General features: G+C 43.6%; 1 protein-coding gene across 5 annotated transcripts in view; it reads right to left on the bottom strand.

Annotated features, from left to right (window-relative positions):
• Positions 1-270: 270 nt before the first annotated feature.
• LOC106565872 (membrane-associated guanylate kinase, WW and PDZ domain-containing protein 3) overlaps positions 271-26,847 on the bottom strand; it is a 192,737-nt gene continuing 166,160 nt past the window's right edge. Inside the window, exons 5-21 of one of the 5 annotated variants that reach the window (XM_014133506.2) lie at positions 25,771-25,939; positions 24,304-24,383; positions 17,928-17,985; positions 16,328-16,434; positions 13,813-14,004; positions 8,447-9,061; positions 6,360-6,391; positions 5,613-5,775; positions 5,255-5,349; positions 4,931-5,123; positions 4,532-4,717; positions 4,098-4,283; positions 3,855-3,951; positions 3,546-3,654; positions 3,133-3,270; positions 2,838-2,976; positions 271-2,225 (exon numbers count right to left, since the gene is read on the bottom strand). In XM_014133506.2, coding sequence (XP_013988981.1) covers positions 1,183-2,225; positions 2,838-2,976; positions 3,133-3,270; positions 3,546-3,654; positions 3,855-3,951; positions 4,098-4,283; positions 4,532-4,717; positions 4,931-5,123; positions 5,255-5,349; positions 5,613-5,775; positions 6,360-6,391; positions 8,447-9,061; positions 13,813-14,004; positions 16,328-16,434; positions 17,928-17,985; positions 24,304-24,383; positions 25,771-25,939 — 3,602 coding nt within the window. In that variant the 3' untranslated portion in view covers positions 271-1,182. Of the gene's footprint in view, positions 2,226-2,380; positions 2,474-2,837; positions 2,977-3,132; positions 3,655-3,854; positions 3,952-4,097; positions 4,284-4,531; positions 4,718-4,930; positions 5,124-5,242; positions 5,350-5,612; positions 5,776-6,359; positions 6,392-8,446; positions 9,062-13,812; positions 14,005-16,327; positions 16,435-17,927; positions 17,986-24,273; positions 24,384-25,770; positions 25,940-26,847 lie in introns of all 5 variants that reach the window. The other 4 variants (XR_006758080.1, XR_006758079.1, XR_006758077.1 and 1 more) reach the window with 4 other exon arrangements.

Here is a 26,847-nt window from a genome sequence, read left to right on the forward strand (position 1 = left end):
TGTATACCACCCCTACCTTGTCACAACAAAACTGATTGGCTCAAACGCATTAAGAAAGAAAGAAATTCCACAAATGAACTTTTATCAAGGCACACCTGTTAATTGAAATTAATTCCAGGTGACTACCTCATGAAGCTGGTTGAGAGAATGTCAAGAGTGTGCAAAGCTGTCATCAAGGCAAAGAGTGGCTACTTTGAAGAATCTCAAATATAAAATATATTTTCATTTGTTTAACATGTTTTTGGTTACTACATGATTCCATATGTGTTATTTCATAGTTTTGATGTCTTAACTATTATTCTACAATGTATGAAATAGCAAAAATAAAGAAAAACCCTTGAATGAGTAAAAACTTTTGACTGGTACTGTATATCTATATTAATCTATAATTTCAATAAATTACACATAGGTTATCATACACATGGTAAACAATATCTCAAACCACAAGTTTCTGGTCTTTTGTAATGATATATTTTGTATTCACGAATCATGTCTATTGTCTTAGAACAGTCTAGAATCCTTCGTAAAGCTAATGCTTTCTGAATAAAGTCTGAAATCTCTACATGGTGTTAAGGTCAGAACTTCGGCATCAGTATTTTCACATCAGGTGAAAGGATCATACTCAGTGGAGTGGTAAAGGCGTGCAATAAAATAAACGTACGGACTGCATGCAGTTGAGCAAATCCCTTGGGAAAAAAGTGCCATGTGAAAAGGCCAATTCCAAGGTGCTTGCTGTAGATACCCAACATGAAAATAAAACCTTTACTGACAGCTTAACTTTGTGTGTGTTAGAGACCTTTCTGCTTGGTTGCATATGGGATAATAATTGCATTATAATGGGTGAAGTATGGTTAGTATTCATTCCACAAGATGTCCAAGAATAGGCCCTAAACATTCCAAACATGCGTATGGCCCAGATCAGAGATGTCTGAAGCAGCACACGAAGCAGGAAGAGAGATGACAGCGTTGGCTTTACATGCCATTCCTAATGTCAAAGGCCAATATAGCTTAAAAAAGTCCTCTTCACGGACACAGATGGACATGACACATGGCCGATAAGGTTGCCTGTCATTCCTCGTCCATCCCTCTCATTGGAGAAAGAAACAGACCAACAATATACAGCATGTTGTGGTACAGCTCAAGTCTGTGTGATTGTGTCCACTCAGTGTTGTCCATACTGTATCAGTAAGGGGGATTACGCAGCACCTCAGCCTGGGAGAGGATTCTGGCTGAGCTGGGGACTTTCCAGGGGCCAGGGCTAATCTGACCCTTTTGGTTCAGAGGATCCTGCTGAATGGCATTTGGAGAGGCCTGTGTGTCTTTTATACTCCTTTCCTCTGTTGTAGAGGCCCCATAATATTTTCTAGTCTTTCCCTCTTTTAAGGAAGCCCCTATGTCTTTTTTGCTTGTCTGCTCTTCGCGTTTTTCCTTTTCTCCATCTTGAGGTTTACTCTTCTCTAGAGTAACTTTCAGAATATCTCTCCATGCCCCTGTCTCCATAGGGGTTGGCCTGTGATGTCCTGCCTCTGTCCCCACTTTCTTTTCAATACTGACCTGGCCATGGGCAGCCTTGGTCGTTCCCACTATCCCTTTTCTCTCCTGTGTGCTTTTCCTGCCCTTTGAATCTCCCCTTTTGCTGTTTTTGTTTTCATCAAAGGGCTCCTTGCTGGAAAGCTCCTTTGATGTGCTCTGCTGTACCTGCTGTTTCTTTACATGCAGCTGGCTCGAGGCTTCCTGTCTTTCTCCAGTAGACTTCTTGGGACTGGGTGACCGATTTCCTTTCTGGCAGTGGGACTTCCTGTCTTTGCTTGGCTCTGCTTCCTGTGCCTTCCTCTCAGATTTTTTGGGACTCTGTGAGTGCTCTTTGGCTTTAGAGAATGTTTCACCTGTTTTTTGGGGGCTGCTGGGCTCCTTGGAGTCTTTAGACCTGGTGTGACCTGGTTTGACCTTATAGAGGTTGATCTGCTCAGGGGTGATGGGAGAGAGCCTGTCAGCCTGCCTGTCTGCCCACTCTCCATTCCACTCCACTGAGCCAGTGCCCCTGCTGCACTGGGGGTGGAGCGTTCGGGGGGACAGGGAGTTCCAGTCAGGGGTCTCACTGGTGAAAGAGGAGGAACCTGAGGTGAAGGTGCAGGTGGAGAATGGAGAAGCGAGAGGGGATGTCTCTGAGACAAGCGCCTCTCTAGGAAAGCTTGTGGTTGAAGTGACAGTTGGATCCAATTTACCTAGAAGTAAAATAAGTAATTACGCAGATGTAAAATATTTATAGAGTGGCACACAGATCCTTATGAAAATAACAAGTAACGTACAAGAGCAAAATTCAGATGAACTAGTTTAGACAGATGAAAGGAGGAAGCAAGAAGGAAATGATAGGAATTACCAAGGTAAAAGAGGACAGGCCAGTAAAAACAGTGAAGTGGTTAGTGGTGGTGCTCGTTTGAGTAATAGCACACAGTAGAGGGGACGCAATCACCTGCAACAGGGGGAGGAGAGGAAGTGCCAAGAGTAAGCAGTTATAGACAGCAGAGGACTCCATTCATGAAACAACAAACATCCCCAACACAGTCAGGCACTCAGTTTGGGTGACATTTCACATTAAGGGTACAGTACATTAATTAACATAAATTAATGAAGTAGCCAACAGAGATAGCTAAATCATGAATTAATGTATTTACAAGGCATTGCTGCGTCAGTTCATGTTAATTAGCGCACCCTTGTTAAATGCTAGTAACATGTTATAACGCGCAACAACAAACAAGGATATTCAAACACCCTGCATCTCATACCACAAAAAGGTAAATATTATCTTCTAGATCTAGACTTCTGTGTGTACTTACTGTTGTCTTGTACCAGACCCTGCCCTGGCCTTAACAGGAGCTGCACTTTGCTGCCTCCAGCCTGGATCAGCTCGATGGCGCGGGTATGGGTGATCCCCTGGGTCGGCTCTCCATTGATCTCCACTACCTGATCCCCCACCTGCACATACAGGCACAATCTAGATGATCAACTCCTCAATGGCAACAAAATATGTAATTAGTCTGTTATAAGACATGACAGAATCTTGATATCATGAATAGTCTAGTAACAGTCATTTGTGTGGCTGTTTCCTAAGGCACCGGGGGTCAGACTTACGTGGATCCTGCTGTCCAGCAGGGCAGGCCCCTCCTCAGCCAGTCTCAGGATGTACAGGCCCATGTTGTACTCTGTCCCTCCCCTCAGACTGAAGCCAAAACCCCGGGACCCCCGGTCCAGCTCCACCGTGATACAGCCCTGCGTGGCGCATGCGTACACACACACATATGTACACACACACACACGCAAGCATGCACACGCACACACTCACATGCACGTAAGCACATGCACTCACACACACACATGCACGCATATGAACACACATACAAGCACACACACAAGCACGCACACACACATTATAACTTAAGTTATAACTTAGTGCAGTTTTTTCTGAGTCATATATTATTTGATTGATGTAAAATCTCTAAAACATCGGATAAAAACAATGACAGTAATAATGGTATGAGCCTTGCCTGTTTGGGGCCTGTAACACACATTGTTCCCTGTTCGCTCAGAGGCAGAGTTTTGTAGTCGGCCCAGGTGACTCCCTCCCTCTTCTCCTCCTCCAGATCTAGGTTATAACTAGAACAGACAACAGCATCCAGTAACACTATGTTATATCTTCAATAATGTACAGCAGTGTCTCCGCTGGGGGCACAGAGAACAAAGCAATTTGAATCATTAAGATGTTGTGTCAGACATAAGTCTCTGGGTTGTTCTGCTAAATGCTGAAGCAGGGATTTAATCCGTGTCTTGGTGTAGTAGTGAGATCAGGACCTTACCGCTCGTCATGCATAGCTGACCTCTGACCCATAGCTCTGTGATGAGGGGCGGGGCTCTGCTTGGCTGAGCTGGCTCCAGAGGGAGGGCCCTTGTATTCTGGAACAGACAAATACAAGTCACACCATTATGATAACACAAACACAAACCAACCATCTCACACAGAGCTCATTGGTATATGACTGGGAATACTAGGGAAACCAACACAGTCCCATCCCATGGGTGATACTACTGGTGAAGTTTACCATCCTCGGGGACCACAGTAAGGGTGACAGCATTGCCAGCATCCTTGATGAGCTGAACGATGTCATTGTGAGACAGCCCCACGATGGACCGTCCGTTGACCGCTGAGATGCGGTCGCCTACATTCAGCAGGCCACAGCGGTCAGTGGGGCTGCCTTCGATGATGCGTCCGATCTTATGAGGGATCACTGCAAACAGAGAGATATCTAATGATAACACACCCATCCCACCTGATGGATTCAGTCAGAAATATACAATAGGTATTTAAGGGACTATATTACTCAATAGTAAAGAAGTAATAATCTTTTCACAGGAAGAACCTTCAAACTCTGTTCCCAGCTAATTTGGGTGATATGATGCTATAGAGGAGAGTGGAGTGTGTGTGGTTGTGTCTGGGATAAGCAGTGGTAATGCTGGGCATCGGGTGCATTCTCACCTCCTAGCGGGGGCTTGCTCTTGGAGGTGAGGATGACGAAGCCGAAGCCCTCGCTGTCCTTGCGGTGGAGGGTGATGTCGAAGGACTCGTGGTCCAGCACACTGGGCATCTGGATACGAGGGAGTCTGGGGGAGCCGTTCACCAACACTGGAGCCATGTGGAGCCCTGCCTCCTCCTCAGTCATATCTGATTGAAAAACGCATGGAGAGTATAGACTGAGTTGCAGTATCAAACACATAGATGGCATGTGTGTACTGTATGTGTGTGTGTGTGTGTGTGTGTGTGTGTGTGTGTGTGTGTGTGTGTGTGTGTGTGTGTGTGTGTGTGTGTGTGTGTGTGTGTGTGTGTGTGTGTTAGAGATCAAGGTGTAGAGGTTCCAGGCAGTCAGTGAGTGCTCACCTCTGTAGATGACTTTCCGACGCACAGTCAGCATGACCTGACCATTGCGGGCAGCGTTGGTCATCAGGTCCAGAACCTGCTTGTGGGAACGGCCCTTGACCATGATTCCATCGATGCCTATGAGCTCATCACCAGCCCTCAGGCGTCCATCCTTCTCAGCTGCACCAAGGTGCACGATGGCACCAATATACACCTGTCAGAGAGAGTCACACTTTGAGTCAGAAACACTGTCCATAGAAGACACAGTAGGCAATAGGCTTTCCTGGGTGTTGAAAATTAACAAAGATAATCTAACAGGGAGGAAGTTCATACTTCGGTACTCACTGGCTGCTCTGGACCTTCTCCTCCCAGAACACGGAAGCCAAAGCCAGTCTCCTGGTCCCTCTTGATGAACACATCCAGGTCTTTGGTGTGAGGCTCTGTGGACAGGGGTTACTGTGGTTAGATAGGGTATCATAGAGGTGAGCACCACCCAATCATCCGGTCAGCAGGGTGAACTCACAGGCTTATCTTGCAGCTCACATTGATACTGTATTCACAAATGTAGGGTGGCCCTTAACAGATGGTCACGAACTTACAAATTAAACACTGGCATACATTACAGAGCTATGGATGGAATAACTGAGCATAGGAGTACTAGGCCTCCTCTGTCTGTCTGTGTAGCTACAGTATGTGCACTCACGCTTGCTCTCCAGCAGGGCCTTGGACTTGAGGTACATCTCTGTGGTGTCTCGTTTGGGGGAGTTGTTGCGCAGGGTTGAAGTGTTGGAGATGTAAGGGAGGGCCTGGGGGACCGAGTCTGTGACACAGTCCAGAGTCTCTGTGCTAGATGTCATTTCCTGCCTCTGATGGGGCCACAGGGCCACAGACAGCACAATTAGAGCGCATAAAGACCACACAGTCTATATACATCTCATTACCCAGACACATAGCACAGGATGTAATGGTGATTGAATACTAAAGGAACGAAAGGTCATTCCACCGCAGGCTCTCGCATTGCTTTCACATTCCCACCGCAAGCTCAATAGTAAACCAAAGGCCGATGGGATTTGAATGTAATTTACCATTCACAGGCTAAAAAAAGAGTTCCCTATGGCGCTGACAGGCTTATTCTGTTGAAAAGGCCCGCTTCATCTAAAGCTGTCATACTAATATCCAATATTATCTAAAGAGGCTATGTGCTTCATTACCATTGAAATCCCCAGACAAAAAAAAGGAATGCTGAATAGAAGTAATTAAGACCATTTTCAAAGCAAACATAATCAATATTCAAATGTATAGTTATCATTTAATGTGATGCAGTGGGGCTTGCTGGTTAACCGCTTTCCACTCAAGGACAAAAGGCTTTAATAAGAAAATGGGGGATAAGCGTCTGGGCACACAATAGTAAAACACAGAGTATTATAAAACAGTGTCTGCTTTTACTCACAGGTTTCAGGCTCTTCACAGGAGATGTCTGACCTGTGAGAAACACAAGGAAGAGTCATGGGAAGGTTTCAACAACAACAAAAAGTACTAATGAGACATCAACCAGTAGATGGCACTGTCTACCTAACAAAGAACGAGAGCAGTGAACAGTTTCAATAGTCTAGACTCAGGAGGTTTAAAACAATGTTGTAGCCTAGTCCATCAAGAAGTATGACATCACTGTGTTATTAAAGATAAATAGGAGATATGTACATTTGAGAGAGAGGGGACCTACATGAGAGAGGACTAGCATAGTGAGCGAGACAGCGAGAGACAGAGAGAGAGAGAGAGTCATGCATAAAATCCAATGAACAATAATGTTAACTGTACAGTACACACACACGTTCCATCTCTCACGCTCAGATTGTTCCCACTGTTAATATAGCTCCAGCATTACATTGATTCACGAGCATGCACCTCTCTGGAAGCCTAAAGGGGATGACGGTTCAGTGTGAAAAGGGTTTATGGACCCTGATGTAATCAGGAGATCTAGCTCAATTATTTTGTTCCGATGTGAAGAATCTAACCCAAGGACTGTCATCAAGGACATGATATAAGATGAATTCAGTATGTTCACTTGCTCTCTCAATTCAATTCAAAGGGCTTTATTGGCATGGGAAACATATTTTTACATTGCCAAAGCAACTGAAATAGATAATAAACAAAAGTGAAATAAATAATAAAAATTAACAGTAAACTTTACACTTACAAAGGTTCCAAAAGAATAAAGACATTTCAAATGTCTTATGTCTATATACAGTGTTGTAATGATGTGCAAATAGTTAAAAGTACAAAAGGGAAAATAAGTAAACATAAATATAGGTTGTATTTACGATGGTGTTTGTTCTTCACTGGTTGCCCTTTTCTTGTGGCAACAAGTCACACATGTTGCTGCTGTGATTGCACACTGTGGTATTTCACCCAGTAGATATGTGAGTTTATCCAAATTTGATTGGTTTTTTAATTCTTTGTGGGTCTGTGTAATCTGAGGGAAGTATGTGTCTCTAATATGGTCATACATTTGGCAGGAGGTTAGGAAGTGCAGCTCAGTTTCCACCTCGTTTTGTGGGCAAGCCTGTCTTCTCTTGAGAGCCAGGTCTGCCTTTGGAGGCCTTTCTCAATTGCAAGGCTATGCTCACTGAGTCTGTACATAGTCAAAGATTTCCTTAATTTTTGGTCAGTCACTGTGGTCAGGTATTGCTAGTTAGCAATTGCGCTAACTCTAGTTAGCAACTTCCTTCAAACTGCACGCAGTGACAAATATGTATCCACAAGTTCATCTGACTATGGGGAAGCAGAAAAAAATACTTTATTGTCAAAATCCTGAAGTGTCCATTTAAAGGGCCACGGATATAGAAGCATGCAGAAAATCTCCCTGTTCCTCCGATGATGATCAAAGCCACTCCGGGCTCATCGACTTGTGTACCATTTCCCCAGGGCGACTGGAGATGGATGTGTGAGACGTTTGAAGGGTGCTTTCCCCTCCCTCTCTCCCCAGGAGCAGAGCAGACAGAGACCCGTGCTTATGCAACTTCCCTTCCCAGGCCTGCAACAGACTGCAGTATGAATGCCTGACTGAGAGAGAGCCTTAGTAGAAGCTGTGAAGCAGCCTGAAGAGATACAGTATATATCCTGTACAGGGAGATGTGGTAGAGATCTGTGCATACAGAGAGGTGTTTATGGGAATATGTGAAAGGTATATTTGACAGGAGAGTTGGGTTGCATAGGGTGACTCTACAATTGTCATTACTACGTGATTATTTATGCCAAAAAGGCAACAGTCCCTCATGTGTTCACCTATTGCAGACATAGTGACATCACCAAGATACCATACCATAGTGTGTGTTCATGAGTGGTAGTTGACCCGATCTCTCACCTCCTAGTATCAGCACATTGAATTGACTCACCAAGGACACTGAAGAGGTCACATTGAGATATCACTGTATCACACTAATGCTGCGGCAACAGTGATGTCACAGCAGCGGTACAGTCACAGTGTTGGTGTTATGTAACCACAAGGCAGTGTTAATAAGACACTCTGTGACTCACCTCCTCTGAGCACCAGCACGATGACCTCGCTCCCCACCTGTAGGTCTTTGAGGATGTCCACCACCTGGGCGTGGCTCAGAGTCTGAACATTCTGACGGTTGATCTCCTTGATCACATCCCCTTTAAGCAGGCCGCGGCACCACTGGGCGTCTAGGATCATCTTCACCTTCTGGCCAAGGGGACAGTCTGCGATGGCAAAGCCAAACCCTCCCGGGCCTTTCACCAGGGGCACGCTCACCAGCTCGGGCTGCAGCAGGCCTGTTCCCCCCTGCTCAGAGAGCCTCCCGTTGGGCAGCGCGGCCACCATGGGCCGTCCGCTGGCGTCGGTGGTGACGTAGTGGAGCTCCTGGGAGGAGCCATGCAGCACGTCGCCCTTCACCAGCAGGGGCTGGCCATTGATGAGGGGCACGGCCGTCACCACCTCGCCTCCCTGCAGGGGCGGAGGTGGGGGAGGGGGGTTCTCGGTGTCCCCCGCCACGTCTGGGGGCAGCAGGTAGCCGCGGCACAGCACCATATCAACATACTGACTTACTGGGATGGACTGGAACATCTGCACCACCTCAGGGTGGGTCTTCCCCAGCACACATTTCCCGTTGATCTCCACGATCACATCGCCTGGCGGGGAAAACCACAGAGGGAGAGGAAAGAGAGAGGGAGAAGAGGGAGAGGAGAGAAAGGAAGAAGAGAGAAGGGTTGGAGAGAGAAGAAACAAGCCTTAGCAATCAGTGAGAATATACAGACATTTCCATGTGTGATATAATGATTGTTATGGCAATATAGTAGCTTGTTAGCTAGATGACTGTCCTGTTTGTGACAGACTGAATTGACCATTTGCTAAGCCCAGCCCAGAATTTTGGGCAGCCAATCGCAGAGCTCCAATGGATAGCAACTGTCGCCGAGTCCGACACCTCGGACAAGCTCACGTTTAAATTGCATGAAAGCCAGTGAGGACTATACCAAAAACTGAGTTTTATTCAAAATATAAATGTTTAAATGGCTAAATAATTTAACAGTGCACCAGGAGTACTTGCTATTGTGATTCCTGAAATGCAGAGCCTGTTGATGGAGTATTTTTCTAATCCAAAATTATACTTTTGTTACATTGTTTGTTAGCTCAGCAGTTTAGCTAGGTCTCAGTCTCCTTAAATAAAATAGTCACTTAGCAGACCCTCTTATCCAGAGTGACTTACATGAGCAATTAGGGTTAAGTACTTTGCTCAAGGGTATATCAACCAATTTTTCACCTAGTCGGCTCAGGGAGTCGAACCAGCGACCTTTCGGTTACTGGCCCAACGCGCTTAACTACTAGGAAACCTGCCGCCCATTGACCACCAAACGTTGCTAACACTAGCTAGCTAGCCACATAATATAGCTAACTTGTTTTCTCAAAATGTATGTTAGCTAGCTAAGTTAGCAATGATGTGAATACTCCCATCTGCTGTCAACATCAGGATACGATTTGAGAGTACTACAGTCAACTCCATCAGTGATTATAGCTTTGACTGCAAGCTGAGAGTGAATTCAGAGCCATTCGGTGGTAGCTACACTAGCTACAAACATAATTTTACCAGGTTTCTGTGTAGCAATTGTAATGACAGTCCACCACAAACATACCCACGAGTTTCCTGATTAGCAAGTGGAAGTATGTGTTTCATTTCATTGTGTATTAGAAACACAGTTTGAGATCATTGTGATAGTTGCCACCCCATCTTTTCTTCCCGTTCATTCTTCCTTCCCGTTCATTCATCCTCCTATCTCTCCCAATCAGGGTTTGCCATTTGAGAATGCCTCAAATTGAATTTGAATTGAAGTAGTTAATAGGATACAGAAATGCAATTTGAATTTGAATGAAAGGAAATATAATTGAATTCAGTGAAATTCAAATGCCTCTTCTATTCTATATTAGGTCTAGTCTATACAAATATTAAATCAAATTGTATTAGTCGCATACATATATCGCGGGTGTAGCAAAATGCTTATATCCCTATCTCCAACAGTGCAGTAATACCTAACAATACAAAACAATACACGCAAATCCCAAAAATCTAAAGAAAGGAATCAAGAAGTATAGAAATATTAGAACGAGCAATGTCAGAGTCCGGGACATAAATATATATGTATATGATGGTGTGTATAGACATTATGGACAGTATATGATTAGAAAAGGTGTGTTCAGCATTAGTTATATAGGATGAGCCTTGACAAGAATACAGTGTATGCATATGAAGTGAGTAAAACAGTATACAAATATTATTAAAGTGACCAGTGTTCAATGACTATGTACATAGGGCAGCAGTCTCTAAGATTCAGGTTTGACCGGGTTGTAGCTGGCTTGTAACAGTGACTAAAGTTCAGGGCAGGGTACTTGGGCGGAGGCCGGCTAGTAGTGACTTTTTAACTGTCTGATGGCCTGGAAATAGAAGCTGTTTTTCAGTCTCTCGGTGCTTTGAATGACCAGTACTGTCTCTGCCTTCTAGATGGTAGCGGGTGAAGAGGCTGGTACTTGGGTGGCTGAGGTCCTTGATGGTCTTCTTGGCCTTCCTGTGACACTGGGTGCTGTAGATATCCTGGTGAGCAGGCAGTGCACCCCTGGTGATGCATTGGGCTGACCACACCACCCTCTGGAGAGCCCTGTGGTTTCCATACCAGACAGTGATAGAGCCCGACAGGAAGCTCTCAATAGTATATCTGTAGAAGTTTGTGAGGTTCTCAAGGGCCAAGACAAATTTCTTCAGCCTCCTGAGGTTGCTACTGTGCCTTCTTCACCACACTCTCTGTGTGGATGGACCATTTCAGGTTGTCAGTGATGTGCACACAGAGGAACTTGAAGCTTTTCAGCCTCTTCACTGCGGCCTGTTGATGTGGATCAAGCCATGCTCCCTCTGCTATATCCTGAAGGCCACGATCAGCTCCTTCATTTTGTTGATGTTGAGGTTATTTTCCTGGCACCACTCCGCCAGGGCTCTCACGTCCTCCCTTGTACATTAAACATATTGTACCGTAAATATCTTGTACATAAAACATCAAACATGTTGTTATATCAAATATTGTTTAAGTTTTTTTATTAAATGAATGATCAAGGGAAAACAACCTGTATGCTAGCATATTTAATTTATCACTTACATTTTGTTTAAAATGGGGGAAGTACTACATTTCCCAGAGTGCATTAGTTTAACCCTCAAGTTGACCCTGAAGCCTTCAAAAAGAAGCCAAACAAATTAAATGATTGGTGGGACTGGAGCAGAAGGTGGATTTCTGAGGAGGAATGAAGGTGGAAAAAGAGGTTGAAGAGAATGATTAAAGCAGAGAGTGATGTGAAGTTTGAGGAAGATGGCAATAAAAATGGAGATGGGCTGTCGAAGAAGATTGGTGTCAAGTGCAAACAAAGTGAGCCAAGTGCCAGACCAAGTTCTGGAGGTGAATTGGAAGTGAATGAGGGTTAGCTAAATGAGGTGGAAGGCGTGCTGAAGAGCTCGGAACCTGAGCCTGGCATTGATGGATATGATAAAGAAGAATCTGGTCCAGTAGGAGTGACATTTTTGGAGAAAGTGGATTCTTGCCTTTTGGCGGATCCATTTGTGGTTTCAGGGTGGGTGGGAAAGTTGTTGGCTGCAGTTAAATCAGTGAAAGTAACCGGTAGTGGACTTCTGATATTTGTTTGTGTTTCTTCTGCCCAGAGGGAGTGGGTGCTCCATGTCACACCACTTGGATCGAGATCTGTTTCTTGCTTTGTGCTTAGGAATATGGCTCCATTGAAAGGAGTGATTGAAGTTGAAGATTCCTGAGAGGACTGTCCCATTCGATGAATACAATTATGTGTGTCAACTGTAGGTGTGCCCATGTTGCTGGGAATCGGAAGTGACCGGTACAAGAGCGCCAGTTTGAGGTGGCCAGAGTAAGAATAGTGCAGAAGGTGTCGTATGCTGAGGCAGTGAAGAAAGTAGAGATGGATGGATGAAGGGTGAGGGGATCTGGAGAGGATCCCTGTGAGTAGTAGATCTGTGCCAGCACAGAGGGATAGGCCAATGACTGATATATGCTTCAGTAGGGTTGGATTCTTAGCATTCATAGCAATGGTTATCAACTGAGAACGTAAATCACAGTTGTGGTGGCAGCTGCAGAGTAGTATTTGGGTATACAAGATTTAACTTCAGAAGAGTTACAGGGTGTGTTGAGTGGTGATGTCCCGTCCTCTTAGGTCCCTGGCATGGTGCAGGAGCAGATAGGGTCAAAGTAGTGAAATGGGGTAGTGGGTTTTTAATTATTATTTAGTGGTATATATTTTGGTATCACAAATGTAACGTGATTGACTAAACACTACCGCACAATAGGTTGCGGCATGCACAAACAAAATGTACGAATGCCATGGAAGAAGAAGAAGAACTGATTGGTGGAAGTAAAAATGGCTATTCTAAGCACTAAGGTTAAGATAGTATATTAACATTGTTTCCAGAGAAAAGTGATATATTCTTTGGTATCTGGAAGTGTGACCTGTCAGATTCAATGAAATTCTCATATTCTATGACTGAGTGGAATTTCTTTGAATTGCACTGAATTAAATTCTACTTCCTGCCACTCAAACTTAAATTCTACATCATGTGGGGTGTGGCCAATTTGAATTTTAACTCATGAGTTGAATGGGAGTCAATTCCAAAATTATGAATTGAGCCCAACCTTGCTCCCCATCCCTTTCATATTCTGTCCTCCTTACCTTCTTCCTCCCTGCCTATTCCCTCTCTCCTCCGCTCCCTCTCTCCATTGTTCTAACAGACTTCAACTTGCAGTGCTTCTAGCCAGGCAAATCATTATTACATGTAGTTGAGAGCTGTGTCCTTTTACATCTCACCCTGACAGCTGGCTCAGAGAACAGCAACTGCCAGCCCCTCTCAGCTCACACAAGAAAAGCTGCTGAGGATGCAGAGCCCCAGACAGCATCAACGCTAAAGGAAGATCAGAGTGTGCAACAAAGATACTGGGCTACACACAGAACACACCATAACCTGTCTCTCTGATATAGCCATGGGAAGTCGTTTGGGGGTGTGGGGGGGAAAGTTTGCCCAGTGCACTACTTTTGGGAACATTTTTAAATAATAATAATAATTAATAATAAAAACATATATATATATTTCAGGGGGTGCTACAGCACCCTCAGCAGCAATACTTCCAGCGGCAATGCTCTCTGCCTAAAATGATCCCCTTGAACAGAATTTCTGCTCTCCCTCTCACTGTATCTCTTGGGGAAGTGTTAGGGTAAGTGCAGCCCCTCTATAGGGGCAAACCAGGCTTTTATTAAGTTCACTAGCTGCCTTTTGAGCGGGTAAAAGTGTGTGGCTCCGCACAGGGCAGTGCAGCAGTGTACTTCTCACCGGAGGAGATCTTGTTGTCATGGGCAGCAGGGCTGTCGCTGAGGACGTTCTTCACCTGCAGGAACTCGTCATGGCGGTCGCCCCCTATGATGGTAAAGCCAAAGCCCTGGGAGCTTTTCCTCAGAGCAGTGTGGAACATCTCCCCTTGCAGCTGGGATGGGTCTGGGGTGAAGCCTGACGCACCCCCCTCACCTGCAATGTAAGTGTGTCACAGTGGGAGAGTTAGGGGAAGTTGCATAACTAAATAAGGTGTGAAAACATCAACATAGTAACAAAGTAACAACCTTAAGACTAATGTAGTCACAATAGTCACATTTGCTTTGACTAAAACACTGCCCTGTATGATAACTAAAACAGTAACAGACAAAATATGATACTATAGCTTTAGTAGCTACATTATTAGTCTGATGTTCATTGTGGGATTCATTAACATGCTGTGGATTCAAACAGTGACATAACACCTCTGAAATTGTTCAGTTAGGCATGAGGTCCTTTCTCATTTTCTCCCTATAGAGCCAGTGAGTCAGAAAAATACGTTTGAAACAACATAAGGTCATTGGCAGCATAAATATGACAGTGGACACACAGTCCAGTAAATAACAGGCTGTAAGAGGTATTCTGCATTAAATGGGCCAGCTGAGCGTTTCTCTCACTGGCTTTACTGTCCTATCAGCACTTTATAATAGAAGCATACCATCTTTTCTCTCTGCTTGACTGTCTCTACCTCTGTCCAGGCTAAGGTGGAATTGAGATACATAACAGTCCTATATGATGTAGCAAAGCAGCCCTGTGCTGACTGTATGGCACTGTATGGCCCATAGAGATGCTGAGGGGAATTAAATACAGTGTGGATGGACTCCAGCTGTCGTGTTCAATGGATCAAGAGAATCTCATTTACATATTCACAGTCAAATTGCTTGATGAACTCAACATGGCGATCTCGTTTTTCAAACTGTGACAGTGATAAAAACTGTAATTTTGCGTATGTCTAACGTGTGTGTGTGTGTGCGTGCGCGTGTGTATTAGACTCAAGACAGCTCTCTGTGATAACATGTTGACAGCCTTTGAAGGCCAGAAGAGAAGAGGCCAAATCATCCACAACAACCATGATGTGTAGAATATTTAATAAATTTCACCACAGACATCAGTCACCAAGAGCACAGACGGTCTTGTTAATTTGATTAAAATAAAGCTGCTGGTCGTGGTAAAAAGGGTGGAGACTGAATAATAGCCGTATAAGGCTTGTCAGTGTCCGTCTAGTTGAAATGCTGAGGGATTACCATAGTATGATTACAGTAGTATGGGTCTCTAGGCAGGTTGGAGTGGGGAGCCTTGTCAAAACACTTCTTAAAGAGCATCTCATAGGCATCTCAACCATCTCACCTAAACAGCCAGGGTCTAGTCTGATACATAGACCATGGTCAGTAAGGTCCAGAGGGTGTAGTATTGCACTGTGGGGATCTGTAGGTCAAGATCATGTTGTTGAAGATGAGTGTTGTTAGAGGAAGTAAAGGTCAATCCAGGGGCGCAACTTTCACTGGGGACAGGGTGGACATGTCCCCCCCACATTCTGAAATTGCATTTGTCCACCCCCCATTTTTATCATTGGAATGTGATACAAAACGAGGGAACAGTGTGCTTTAGGACCATGTGGACTGGATAAAAAATATATATAATTATGTCCGCCCCACTTCTAAAACCAAAGTTGCGCCCCTGGGTCAATCCAAGCTGAGGTATGATGAAATGGTCTCCACTCAGCTCCCTTGGCTGTTAGACACTGCAGATGAGCCTCTGTGTTGCGTTAGATGTTCTAGGAATCTGTGGGCTTGGAGTATTGTAATGGGGAACTCTAGCCTGAGGTGCAACTGCTGTTGTTTTGGGTACATCATAGCAACCGTCTGACAACAGTCTGGTGCAATCACATGGTAGATGCCTATCTCGGTCCTTCCCCACCTGGCTAGCAAGTAAGCTAGTTAAGAGATGGCCCTTAAGATGTGCTGTTCCAACAGCTGTCACAATTTCTAAGAGTCGCTCCCCTCCCCTCCCTCCTCTCAACCAACCCATATGTGTAAGCCTCAGCAGCAAAACATGACTGTCAATCTGTACTCCCCACACTGTAATGTATTATACATCCACTTCAATGAAAGCATATTTAATTCATATTGTTTATTATGGCAGAAGAGTGGCTTGTCTTCCACCCCAACCCTGGTGTGAGTGGGGGAGAACTTGTCTTCTCTTGGACACAGAGTTGATCATACATGGCTAGCTACGAACGGCTATTTATGCATGATGACACTTGACACGACATCGCTCCTACAACCTTGAGCAAGGAGATGGCTGCTACATTTTTCAAACCTATTCAACACAACACAGAATTAATGAGGTGTAGGAGGTCAACACACAATCATGGCATTGTTGAGTTTGTTTTCAATCTGTCTGTATAACAGCCTTCAGAAAGCTATCCAGAGCTGAAGAAAGATGGAGGTAAAGAAAAAGTTAGGTGAGCAGTGTCTACCTGGAGGAGGTGGTGCCCCCTGCTGGATAGAGACAGTAGTCTCCTGGCTCAGCTTCCTCTTAGCCTCCAGGACTGGGTTCTCAAACTGGGTTCTCTGGTTGATGTGACTGAAACAGAAACAATCCGTTGAATGATTTACATTTTAGACACCAATTTACTGACACAGACACATACAAGTTACCATGAACCATCTGTGTGTAATTCTGTGAACCACCTGTGTGTGATTCATTCTGAATGAATTATTCTGAATGGTTAAAGCATGTCTTATAGAAGGGACTATACGTTCATTCTCAATCCATTAACAATAGGGATTCTCTTTAGTGAGATAATAACTGTCACTCTAACATAACAAAGCTAAATTGTTTTACATGGAGTTAATTTTGAACTGGAACACTGGCAGCAATACGTCCCCATCCATTTGTCTTTGACTCTCCTTGTAAAAACAAACATTTTGAGTTCCTCTCTCTCCCCCACGGCCTCTACCAAGGAGGGACTTTTCTACAATACCAGTAATAAAAGAAAGAGTTTCCTTTCCTTTTCATTGAAACAGACTCCTCTACCTCTCCTAGCACCTACTCTCCCTCCCTCCTTGATAACTCTCACAACCCTCCTCCTCTCCCTACTGCTGCTATAATGGCTTGGTTTCAGAGATGTCCTGCTGGAGCAGCCAGTACTCACACATCTTCTGTAACACACACACACACACACACACACACACACACACACACACACACACACACACACACACACACACACACACACACACACACACACACACACACACACACACACACACACACCAATCAATGCTGTGTTTTCACCTGGGTAAATGTCACCTCTGTTACCAACAGAGCTTTAGTTTAGCACCCACTGAAAAACCAATACAAGCCTTGATCATGGAATAGTATTGTTCTCAAAATGTCTAGTAACACATTGTATCCCTGCTATCTATTTACACTGAGTGTACAAAACATTAAGAACACCTTCCTAATATTGAGTTGCACCCCCCCTTTTGCTCTCCGAACAGCCTCAATTCGTCAGGGCATGGACTCTACAAGGTGTCGAAAGCGTTCCACAGGGATGCTGGCCCGTGTTGACTCCAATGCTTCCCACAGTTGTGTCAAGTTGGCTGGATGTTCTTTGGATGGTGGACCTTTCTTGATACAAACAGGAAACTGTTGAGCATGAAAAACCCAGCAGCGTTGCAGTTTCTTGACACAAATCAGTACGCCTTGCATCTACTACCATACCCCATTCAAAGGCACTTAAATATTTTTTCTTGCCCATTCACCTTCTGAATGGCACACATACACAATCCATGTATCAGTTGTCTCAAGGCTTAAAGTCTCCTTCCCTTCATCAACACTGATTAAAGTGGATTTAACAAGTTACATCAATAAGGGACCATAGCTTTCACCTGGATTCACCTGCTCAGTCTATGTCATGGAAAGTGCAAGTGTTCTTAATTTTTTTGTCCACTTAGTGTATAGTGTACCTATGGTTAGTTTTTGATCTATGGTATTGCTGGGGAATACAGGTTTGTGGTATAGTATCTCTCAGATGTACAGGCAGACTGAACAGGCAGACTGAACAGACTTACTCTACATAATATGTTCCATACTGTGGGTCCTCTATCTCCTCCCAGCCATACGGAAGCTCTGTGGATACAGGAAGAGATGCATTGTGTTCAAGTACTATCACACAAAACATGCAAATGTATAGCACTGCAGGATAACAGGGCATAGTGACGAGAAGAGCCCAGCAGACACCAGACACAATGATTTGGTTAACATTTTGCAGTTTTCGCAGACAGGCAGCCTGGCTCTTCACGCAAGAGAGAGCTTTGGAGCTGCTTTTCAGAGGCAGCACACCAACTAGCATTCTGCCTGCCTTTAAAAATCCATTAGAAACAGCAGACCAGAGCCCTGTGTATCCCCCATACCCCACACTCTCTCCCTGCACTTAGCCCACGTCACAGCCACACACCCTGGGAATGGACAGGCAAACGAGTGGGCACTCTTGGTACTCCTGGCACCCCTGGCATTCAAGTTAATCAGTCAAGCTGATTAACTCCTTGTTGAATAAAAAACTCAACATATACCGTGCCTTCAGAAAGTAGTCATACCCCTTGAGTTATTCCACATTTTGTTGCGTTACAGCCTGAATTCAAAATGGATCAAATATTTTTTTTCTCACCCATCTACACACAATACCCCATAATGACAAAGTGAAAACATGTTTTTAGAAATGTTTGCAAATTTATTGATAATAAATACAGAAATATCGTACTTACATAAGTATTCACACTATTGAGTCAATACTTTGTAGAAGCACCTTTGGCAGCGATTACAGCTGTGAGTCTTAATGGATAAATCTCTTAAGAGCTTTCCACACCTGGATTGTGCAACATTTGCCCATTATTCTTGAAAAAATTCTTCAAGATCGGTCAAATTGGTTGTTGATCATTGCTAGACAACCATTTTCAGGTATTGGCATAGATTTTCAAGTAGATTTAAGTCAAAACTTTAGCTCGGCCACTCAGGAACATTCACTGTCTTCTTGGTAAGCAACTCCAGTGTAGATTTGGCCTTGTGTTTTAGGTTATTGTCCTGCTGAAAAGTGAATCAATCTCTCAGTGTCTGTTGGAAAGCAGACTGAACCTTCCTCTAAGATTTTGCCTGTACTTAGCTCCATTCCGTTTCTTTTTTTCCTGAAAAACTCCCCAGTCCTTAACGATTACAAGCATACCCATAACATGATGCAGCCACCACTATGCTTGAAAATATGGAGAGTGGTATTCAGTAATGTGTTGTATTGGATTTGCCCAAAACATAACATTTTGTATTCAGGACAAAAAGTTAATTGCTTTGCTACATTTTTTGCAGTATTATTTATTCAGTGCCTTGTTGCAAACACGATGCTTGTTTTAGAATATTTTTATTCTGTACAGGCTTCCTTTTTTCACTCAGTCAATTAGGTTAGTATTTTCAGTTCTCTTATTTAATGGTCCACAGCCATTAAACTCTGTAAATGTTTTAAAGTCACCATTGGCCTCATGATGATATCCTCGAGCTGTTTCCTTCCTCTCTGTAATGAACATGAGGGAAGACAGAGAGCTGGTTTCAAGCACAGGGCACAGCAGGTGTATATTGCAAAGGACCACAGGAGGAAGCAGATAGCTGGGCCCAGGGGCAGGCAGAAGGTCATACACAGGGGGTCTAAAAGGGCAACAGTACAGGTAGGGACAATACTATTAATGTAGTCCGGGAGATCAGACAATAGGTAGATAACAGGAAATCCAGTAGGCCAAAGTACAGCCAGGGAATAGGCATCGTTAGTGAGGCAGGCAAAAACTATCATACACGGGAAACCCAGCGCTCTGAAAGACATGTCACAAAACAAACAATACCTCACAGTGATGGGGTGCAAAGAACTGAACTAAATAGTGTGTGATAACAGGTGATTAGAATTCAGGTGATTGGGATCTGGAGAGTGAGCTGCGTTCAGGGGATTTAGGTGTTTGAGAGTGTGAGCTGGAAAGTGGGCTGGAAAGTGAGCTGCGTTCAGGGGATCTACGTGTTTGAGGGTGTGAGTTGGAAGCAGACGTTACACTCTCCGGCAACTGAGTTAGGAAGGACGCCTGTATCTTTGTAGTGACTGGGTGTATTGATACACCATCCAAAGTGTAATTAATAACTTCACCATGCTCAAAGGGATATTCAATGTCTGCTTCTTTTTATTTATACCCATCTACCAATATCTGCCCTTCTTTGCAAGGCATTGGAAAACCTCCCTGGTCTTTGTGGTTGAATCTGTGTTTGAAGTTCACTGCTGGACTGAGGGACCTTACAGATACTTGTCTGTGTGGGGTACAGAGATGAGGTAGTCATTCAAAAATCATGTTAACCACTATTATTGCACACACAATGAGTCCATGCAACTTATTATGTTTACTCCTGAACTTATTTAGGTTTGCCATCACAAAGGGGTTGAATACTTATTGACTCAATACATTTCAGCTTTTCATTTATTAATTAATTTGTTAGCATTTCTAAAAACATAATTCCACTTTGACAGTATGGGTTATTGTGTGTAGTCCAGAGACACAAAATATACATTTTATCCATTTCTATCTACCACAACATAATGCTGAAAAAGTCAAGGGCTGTGAATACTTTCTGAAGGCACTGTACACGTAGGCAGCCCACATGACCCTGAGCTGGGGGCATTTATTAAGGAACGTATCGTCATGTCAGAAGATGTTATACAATCCTGTCTGTATGGGAACGTAAAACTCATACGAATAGGCGTCTATCTCCTGTTTCTGTAGTGTGAGGCAGCTTGATGTACAAGTACACCCCCTGGACAGGAAGCATGCCCTACCCCCAATCTCCTTAATGCTGAGTGCCAGGTCTTTGGTATGACTCAGCCGGGTATCAAACTCCCACCCTTCCAATCTCAGGGTGGACACGCTAACCACATGGCCACTGAGTTGGGAATGTAGTCATACAGTACATATTAATTAAGCTGTGTGTATAGTATGTGTATGTGGGAAATAATGCATAGTATACTGTAGGGCAGGGGCTGATAAGCATAGCCATGTGTAAAGCTCCATGTGTGTTCTGCAAGAACTTGATGTATGTATGGTCCATTTATACCCTACAGAGACAGAAGTTTCAGAGCGTAGCGCAGTGTCGCAATGTTGTTTTTCGTCACAAAAGGGGCGGCTCCTTGTAGTGTGTTCCGACATTCAATGTACTCCCGTGCCACAGGCACATTTTTTATTTTTTTGGTCATTTTTATTTCACCTTTATTTAACCAGGTAGGCAAGTTGAGAACAAGTTCTCATTTACAACTGCGACCTGGCCAAGTTAAAGCAAAGCAGTGTGACACAGACAACAACACAGAGTTACACATGGAGTAAACAAACAAGCCAATAAGACAATAAACAAGTCAATGATACAGTAGAAAAACGAAAGTCTATATACAGTGTGTGCAAAAGGCATGAGGAGGTAGGCAATAAATAGGCCATATGAGCAAATAATTACAATTTAGCAGGTTAACACTGGAGTGATAAATGAGCATATGAAGATGTGCATGTAGAGATACTGGTGTGCAAAAAGAGTAGACAAGTAAATAAAATAAAAACAGTAAGGGGATGAGGTAGGTAGATAGGGTAGGCAATGTACAGATGGGCTATGTACAGCTGCAGCGATCGGTTAGCTGCTCAGATAGCTGATGTTTAAAGTTGATGAGGGAAATAAAAGTCTCCAACTTGAGCGATTTTTGCAATTCGTTCCAGTCACTGGCAGCAGAGAACTGGAATGAAAGGCGGCCAAATGAGGTGGGTAATTCCTATTCCTATAAGTGAGTAGTATACAGTATATTTTAATAGTAATGTTAAATAATACAAAATGGCTTTTAGGTGGAGATCGCTAGCTACAATGGTATTAAACCTAGCCTAGCTTTTAGCTCTCTAGCTAGCTGCTCTAGCTGCTATCTTTACCCACAATAAAGTTAGAGAATGAAGTTGAGGAAAAAGTTAATAAACAAAACATTTTATTATTGCCTATATATGCCTATATATACACAATATATGTATCCTGTCTTGAATGAAAAGGTCATATTTTGCAATTTCCCCAAATATATGGGATCTCTGACGAGAGACAGGCTCTCCTCCAATTTGCGTTACAAACATTGGACTGGTCTATTCAGTAGCAGGGCAAGACTCTGTGAAGATGACGTACAGCGTAATGAAATATGTCAAGATGTGAACAGGGCATAACGCGTCATATCATTCCTATGAAGCTCGCTTGGTTCCTTGATCTGATCTATAGGTAGGTATACATCAAAGTAGCCTATTTTGCATTGATAAGCAAATATAATCTCAGTGACTGTTCAAACAATAAACCAAACAACATTGTAGCCTTAATAGAATCCCCCCAAAAGGTATTTTGTTTTAAAAAAAATAACTATTTATTCCAGGCTATTGGTTAAAACAACAGCAAAATATGTGCTTTTTCTCTGTGACCAAAACATGATGACGTTCTATTTTTAGCTGATGGGAGTGAATACAGTCAAGCAGCATATCAAACTGGGATAACATTGTAGGTTACACCGGCAAGTAAAATTATATATATCAGTGTCACGTCCTGACCATAGTAAGTTGTAATTTTCTATGGTAGGTCAGGGCGTGACAGGGGGGGTTTTGTCCGTTTTTGTATTTCTATGTTTAGTTTCTAGTTTTGTATTTCTAGGTTAGTTTTTGTTTGGCATGACCTCCAATTAGAGGCAGCCGGTTGTCGTTGGCTCTAATTGGTGGCCATATTTAAGTTGTTGTTTTTCCCACTGGTGTTTTGTGGGTGACTATTTTGTGAGTAGTGTATGCCTGCTCTGCATCACAGCTTTCTTGTTTTTGTATTTCAAGTTTATGGTTTATTGCATGAGTTTCACGACTGAATAAAAGATGTGGAACTACGATCACGCTGCGTATTGGTCCGATCCTTCCGAAAGCAATGACAATCAGGGCATATTATTTAATTATAACAGTGGTGAGGGGTGTGTCATAGTGATTAAGTTAATAAAAATGAATTAGTGAAACTGTTAACAAAATAGTATATGGCATATTAAATATATTATGCTATTGTTATCATATAGAAACATAATGGAATATTGTACATCATATTAGCGTCAACATACATTATTGTTTCATTCAATTTCACATAATTTCGTATTTCATTTTTGTTACATGTAATAGTGGTTCAACCTTAATATATAATGAACATCATCAACAGAGGGAACATATTAGGTGTACACTAAAAAGCTGTAAAAATTATTTGTAAATTTATAAGACTTGTTCATAAAGGATAGAGTGTTCATAAGAAGGGCCTGAGATCAAAGTCAATATTCTGACCACTAGGGGGTCAATGTTTTTAGATAGGCTATCCAGTAAGCCTATCTTTGTAGTAGTGGGGTCTCAATGTTACCTCCTCTCCTTGGTAGAGCAACATGCTCAATGCCTGTGTATTTGAGGGAGGAGATGGGATGGTTAGCTTTAACAAAGTGAGCTGTTACTGGATAGTCAATGTTCTTACACCTGATTGAGCTGCGGTGTTAATAGAATCCCCCCAAAAGTTATTTTGTTTAGAAGTGATAGCGTTATTCTAGGATATTTTGAAACATAAAAACAGATAGCCATGTGCTTTAAAATTATGTTTAGCCCATAGACATTAAAACCAGTAGATAGTGATAGCGCTGATATCATCCAAGTGTTTCTATAGAAAAACACCTTGATGACACATGAAGCCGGAAGAACTTGAATTTGAAGCTCGCCATATTGTTGAATGGGGCTGAATGGCAACAAAAAATTGTTAAAGTGGCCTTAACTAGCAAAGGATCATAGTCGATGTAGTCGTTTTCATCCTGCCTGAGGGAGTCAACCTTAATGTCTATGGCATGAGCCTCATTGTAGCTTGCGGCCTGTGATTTGTCTGTGTCAGCACGTGGTCCTATGTGACGACAAATGTAGTAGTCAGAATGGATCACTATTTCATTAAATATCATGATTTGTAGCAAACTTTAAAATAATTCACTGTGGGGATCGAACTTGATCATAATAAACCAAATTTAGAGCCCAAAACAGCCTTTGGGGCAGTTGGCGATCGTCATTTACATAGGCTTTATAGGTCCGACCAGGGCTTTTGGCACCGCTAAGTCGCTAATCAGTAACCGACCAGCAGAGCTTGTGACTTCACGCTCCAGACTGGACACTAGGGGCCTGGTTTAGCCAACTTGCTTGCAAAGGAAGACAACAAGACAACAAGAGAGACTCTTCTTTAGCTTTCACCACAAATGAGAAGACAAGAAAACCTCTGTTGCCCCATTGTAATGTTGCTATTTGGGAGTCTGGACCGGCAAGGTATCATGTTACCAAAAGATCTATGCACCTGAAGCTTGTAGAGGCCCTGAAGCCTTACCTCCATCCTCACACTTCTCTGGGGGCTTGGCCTTCTTGGCCAGGCGGGGGTCCAGCCAGGTGGTGGTCTTGCTGTTGTGACTGTAAAGGGCAGATAAGAGAAACATTCAAAAACCTAAGCCAGCTACTGACACTGGTATTTTCATGAGAGTAAAGGTAGACAATCATGTACCCACCTACTCTATATTCTGTTATACCTTCTTTGAAAGCTACACAAGTTATATATAACTGATTGACACATTTATACATCCTGCTATGCATCCAAATGAAGGAAAACTGAAACAGAGTATTCATTATGATATTGTGGCGACTTCAGACAAGAGCGGCTGGAAGTAGAGCATTGTACAGGCATGAATTTTAAGCCTGAGCCCTACCCATGCTGGCAACGTTCAGGCCCTACCTTACCAAGGCCCGATTGCTTCTGCCAAATTCAAGGCCCAGCCCTGTCCGAAACCCGAAATCAGAAATAACTTCCATCTTTAGTAAATTCATTAGCTGTTCTTCTCGGCCTGTCACTCACTTCCTGCACGCAGTCGCTCTGCATGCGCTCTGCTCATGGCGCTCTGAGTCTGTGAGTATCCATAGCAACGGCTCCGCTTGGGCTGCTCAATGAAGAGACATGAGAGAGCTGTTAGCTACTTTTCGTCACTCTAAACTCCAAAACTCAAGGAACATTATTTTCTGTGAAATAATCTCTCCTGTCTTATATTTGACGAGGTTGAAGCACTTCCGACACCATGTTATGATCTTAGTCAGATATGACTGTACTGCTCAGCAGAGCATGAGCAAACGGCTCAGCATCAAAACCCGAGCCCTACCCGTAGCTAGTTATTGATGAAAAAAACTGCCTTACCCGGCCCTAACCCGTCAGGCTCGGGTCGGGTAACAGAGCTCTAGCTGGAAGCCAAATCTGTTTACAAAGAACTCAAGGGCTTCTGAGAAAGCTATATTTACTAAATTGTTCCTAAAACACAGTATTGATTTGTCAGGAAGTTGTCTTGAAGAGAAACCATCAAATTCATTAGCTTCGACCAGAACCACTTTTGGAACAATCATGTAGGCTAGGCTGTAAGTCAATATAAGTAGATTTTAAGGAGACCCACACCAGTCCAGGCCTTGGCTTGTTTACCTAACTAACCTAAATCCTCTGTCTGTTTGGCATGCCTTATGTAACACCTGTGCTATGTGCTTCACTAATCTAATCAACAATGTCATGATCATTTGCATGATGCTGATCAGATATAGTCATCCATGCATAACCTGTAACGTACATAACATTCCACATTCAGTCTAGAGTAGAAATGCATGTTCTGCATTTCAAACATATTAAGCTCATATTAATGAGCTTTGAACTCAGGAGTTATCTATGCACGTACAGTGTAGTAGCACTGTGTAACCAACCAGGACCCAAAGGCTGTCTCTTTGTCCTGTCCCTGAGTAGATATACAGGAGCTGGTGCAGTACTCACTCTATGAAGTAGACCATGCCCGTCTCGGTGTAGGCCATCTCCCAGTTGAGAGGCAGGGGTTCCAGGCTGTCATCGCCGGGCAGAGAGCTCCACATACGGAAGTCCATGGCACTGCTGGACTGGGTGTAGCTGGGCACCGCCTTCCTCCACGATGCCCCTTCTTTGTGCTCTGTAGCCCGGGGGGTAGGAGGAGAGAGACAGAGACAGAGAGAGAGAGAGAGAGAGAGAGAGAGAGAGAGAGAGCGCGAGAGCGCGCAGAAGGTTAGCCTGCATGGACACCTCCAGCCTCACAGCATGCAGTGGGAGGGGGGAGGGTTTGATGTTGCTACAGGATTTGCATGCAAGAGATGGTGTGTTCTGTTCACCAAGGCTCTGTTTTTCATTTGCACGTGCATGTATGTGTGAGCGTATTTATGCATATGTGGTACCCTCCCCCTTGGGAGGCAATTTTGGCACAATAATACTGTCCCACTGCTCTTTATGGTTATTTCTATGTTTTTCAAAAAATATGATTTATTATTTTAATGAGAACTGCAATAAAAGCACACCAATCAACTTTGCACCCAACTGGTCCTTGCAAACTTCGGGCTACAAAAAGCTGCCAAATGAAACTTATACACAAGGGTCTTCTAATGGAGGGACTGTTTGTGTAATGCTTAGCTCTGCACAAGTATATGATACAATGAGGCTCAAGGCCACACAGCTTATTCTAGTGTATTCCCCAGAACTGATGTAGCCCACAAGCGTGTCAAATTTGTGCATGCGATTCTGTATTTCAGTAACTACTACACTACCGCATCCAGAAGACTTGCTGATATTTACAACATATCCCCTACCTACTTGAAGGATGGGGAGCACCTGGCAAACGTCTCCAAATGAGTCTGACACCCCATGCTAATCTGACACACACACACACACACACACACACACACACACACACACACACACACACACACACACACACACACACACACACACACACACACACACAGAGGATTCTTTGACTGGCCTCATGTAAACATGCACAATGGGCAGCCTTGGGGCAGCTCCTTGTGGAGAGTTCAGAGGGCTGAGAGC

This window comes from Salmo salar, chromosome ssa12 (genome assembly GCF_905237065.1).
Source record: "Salmo salar chromosome ssa12, Ssal_v3.1, whole genome shotgun sequence".
NCBI classification, from domain to species: domain Eukaryota; kingdom Metazoa; phylum Chordata; class Actinopteri; order Salmoniformes; family Salmonidae; genus Salmo; species Salmo salar.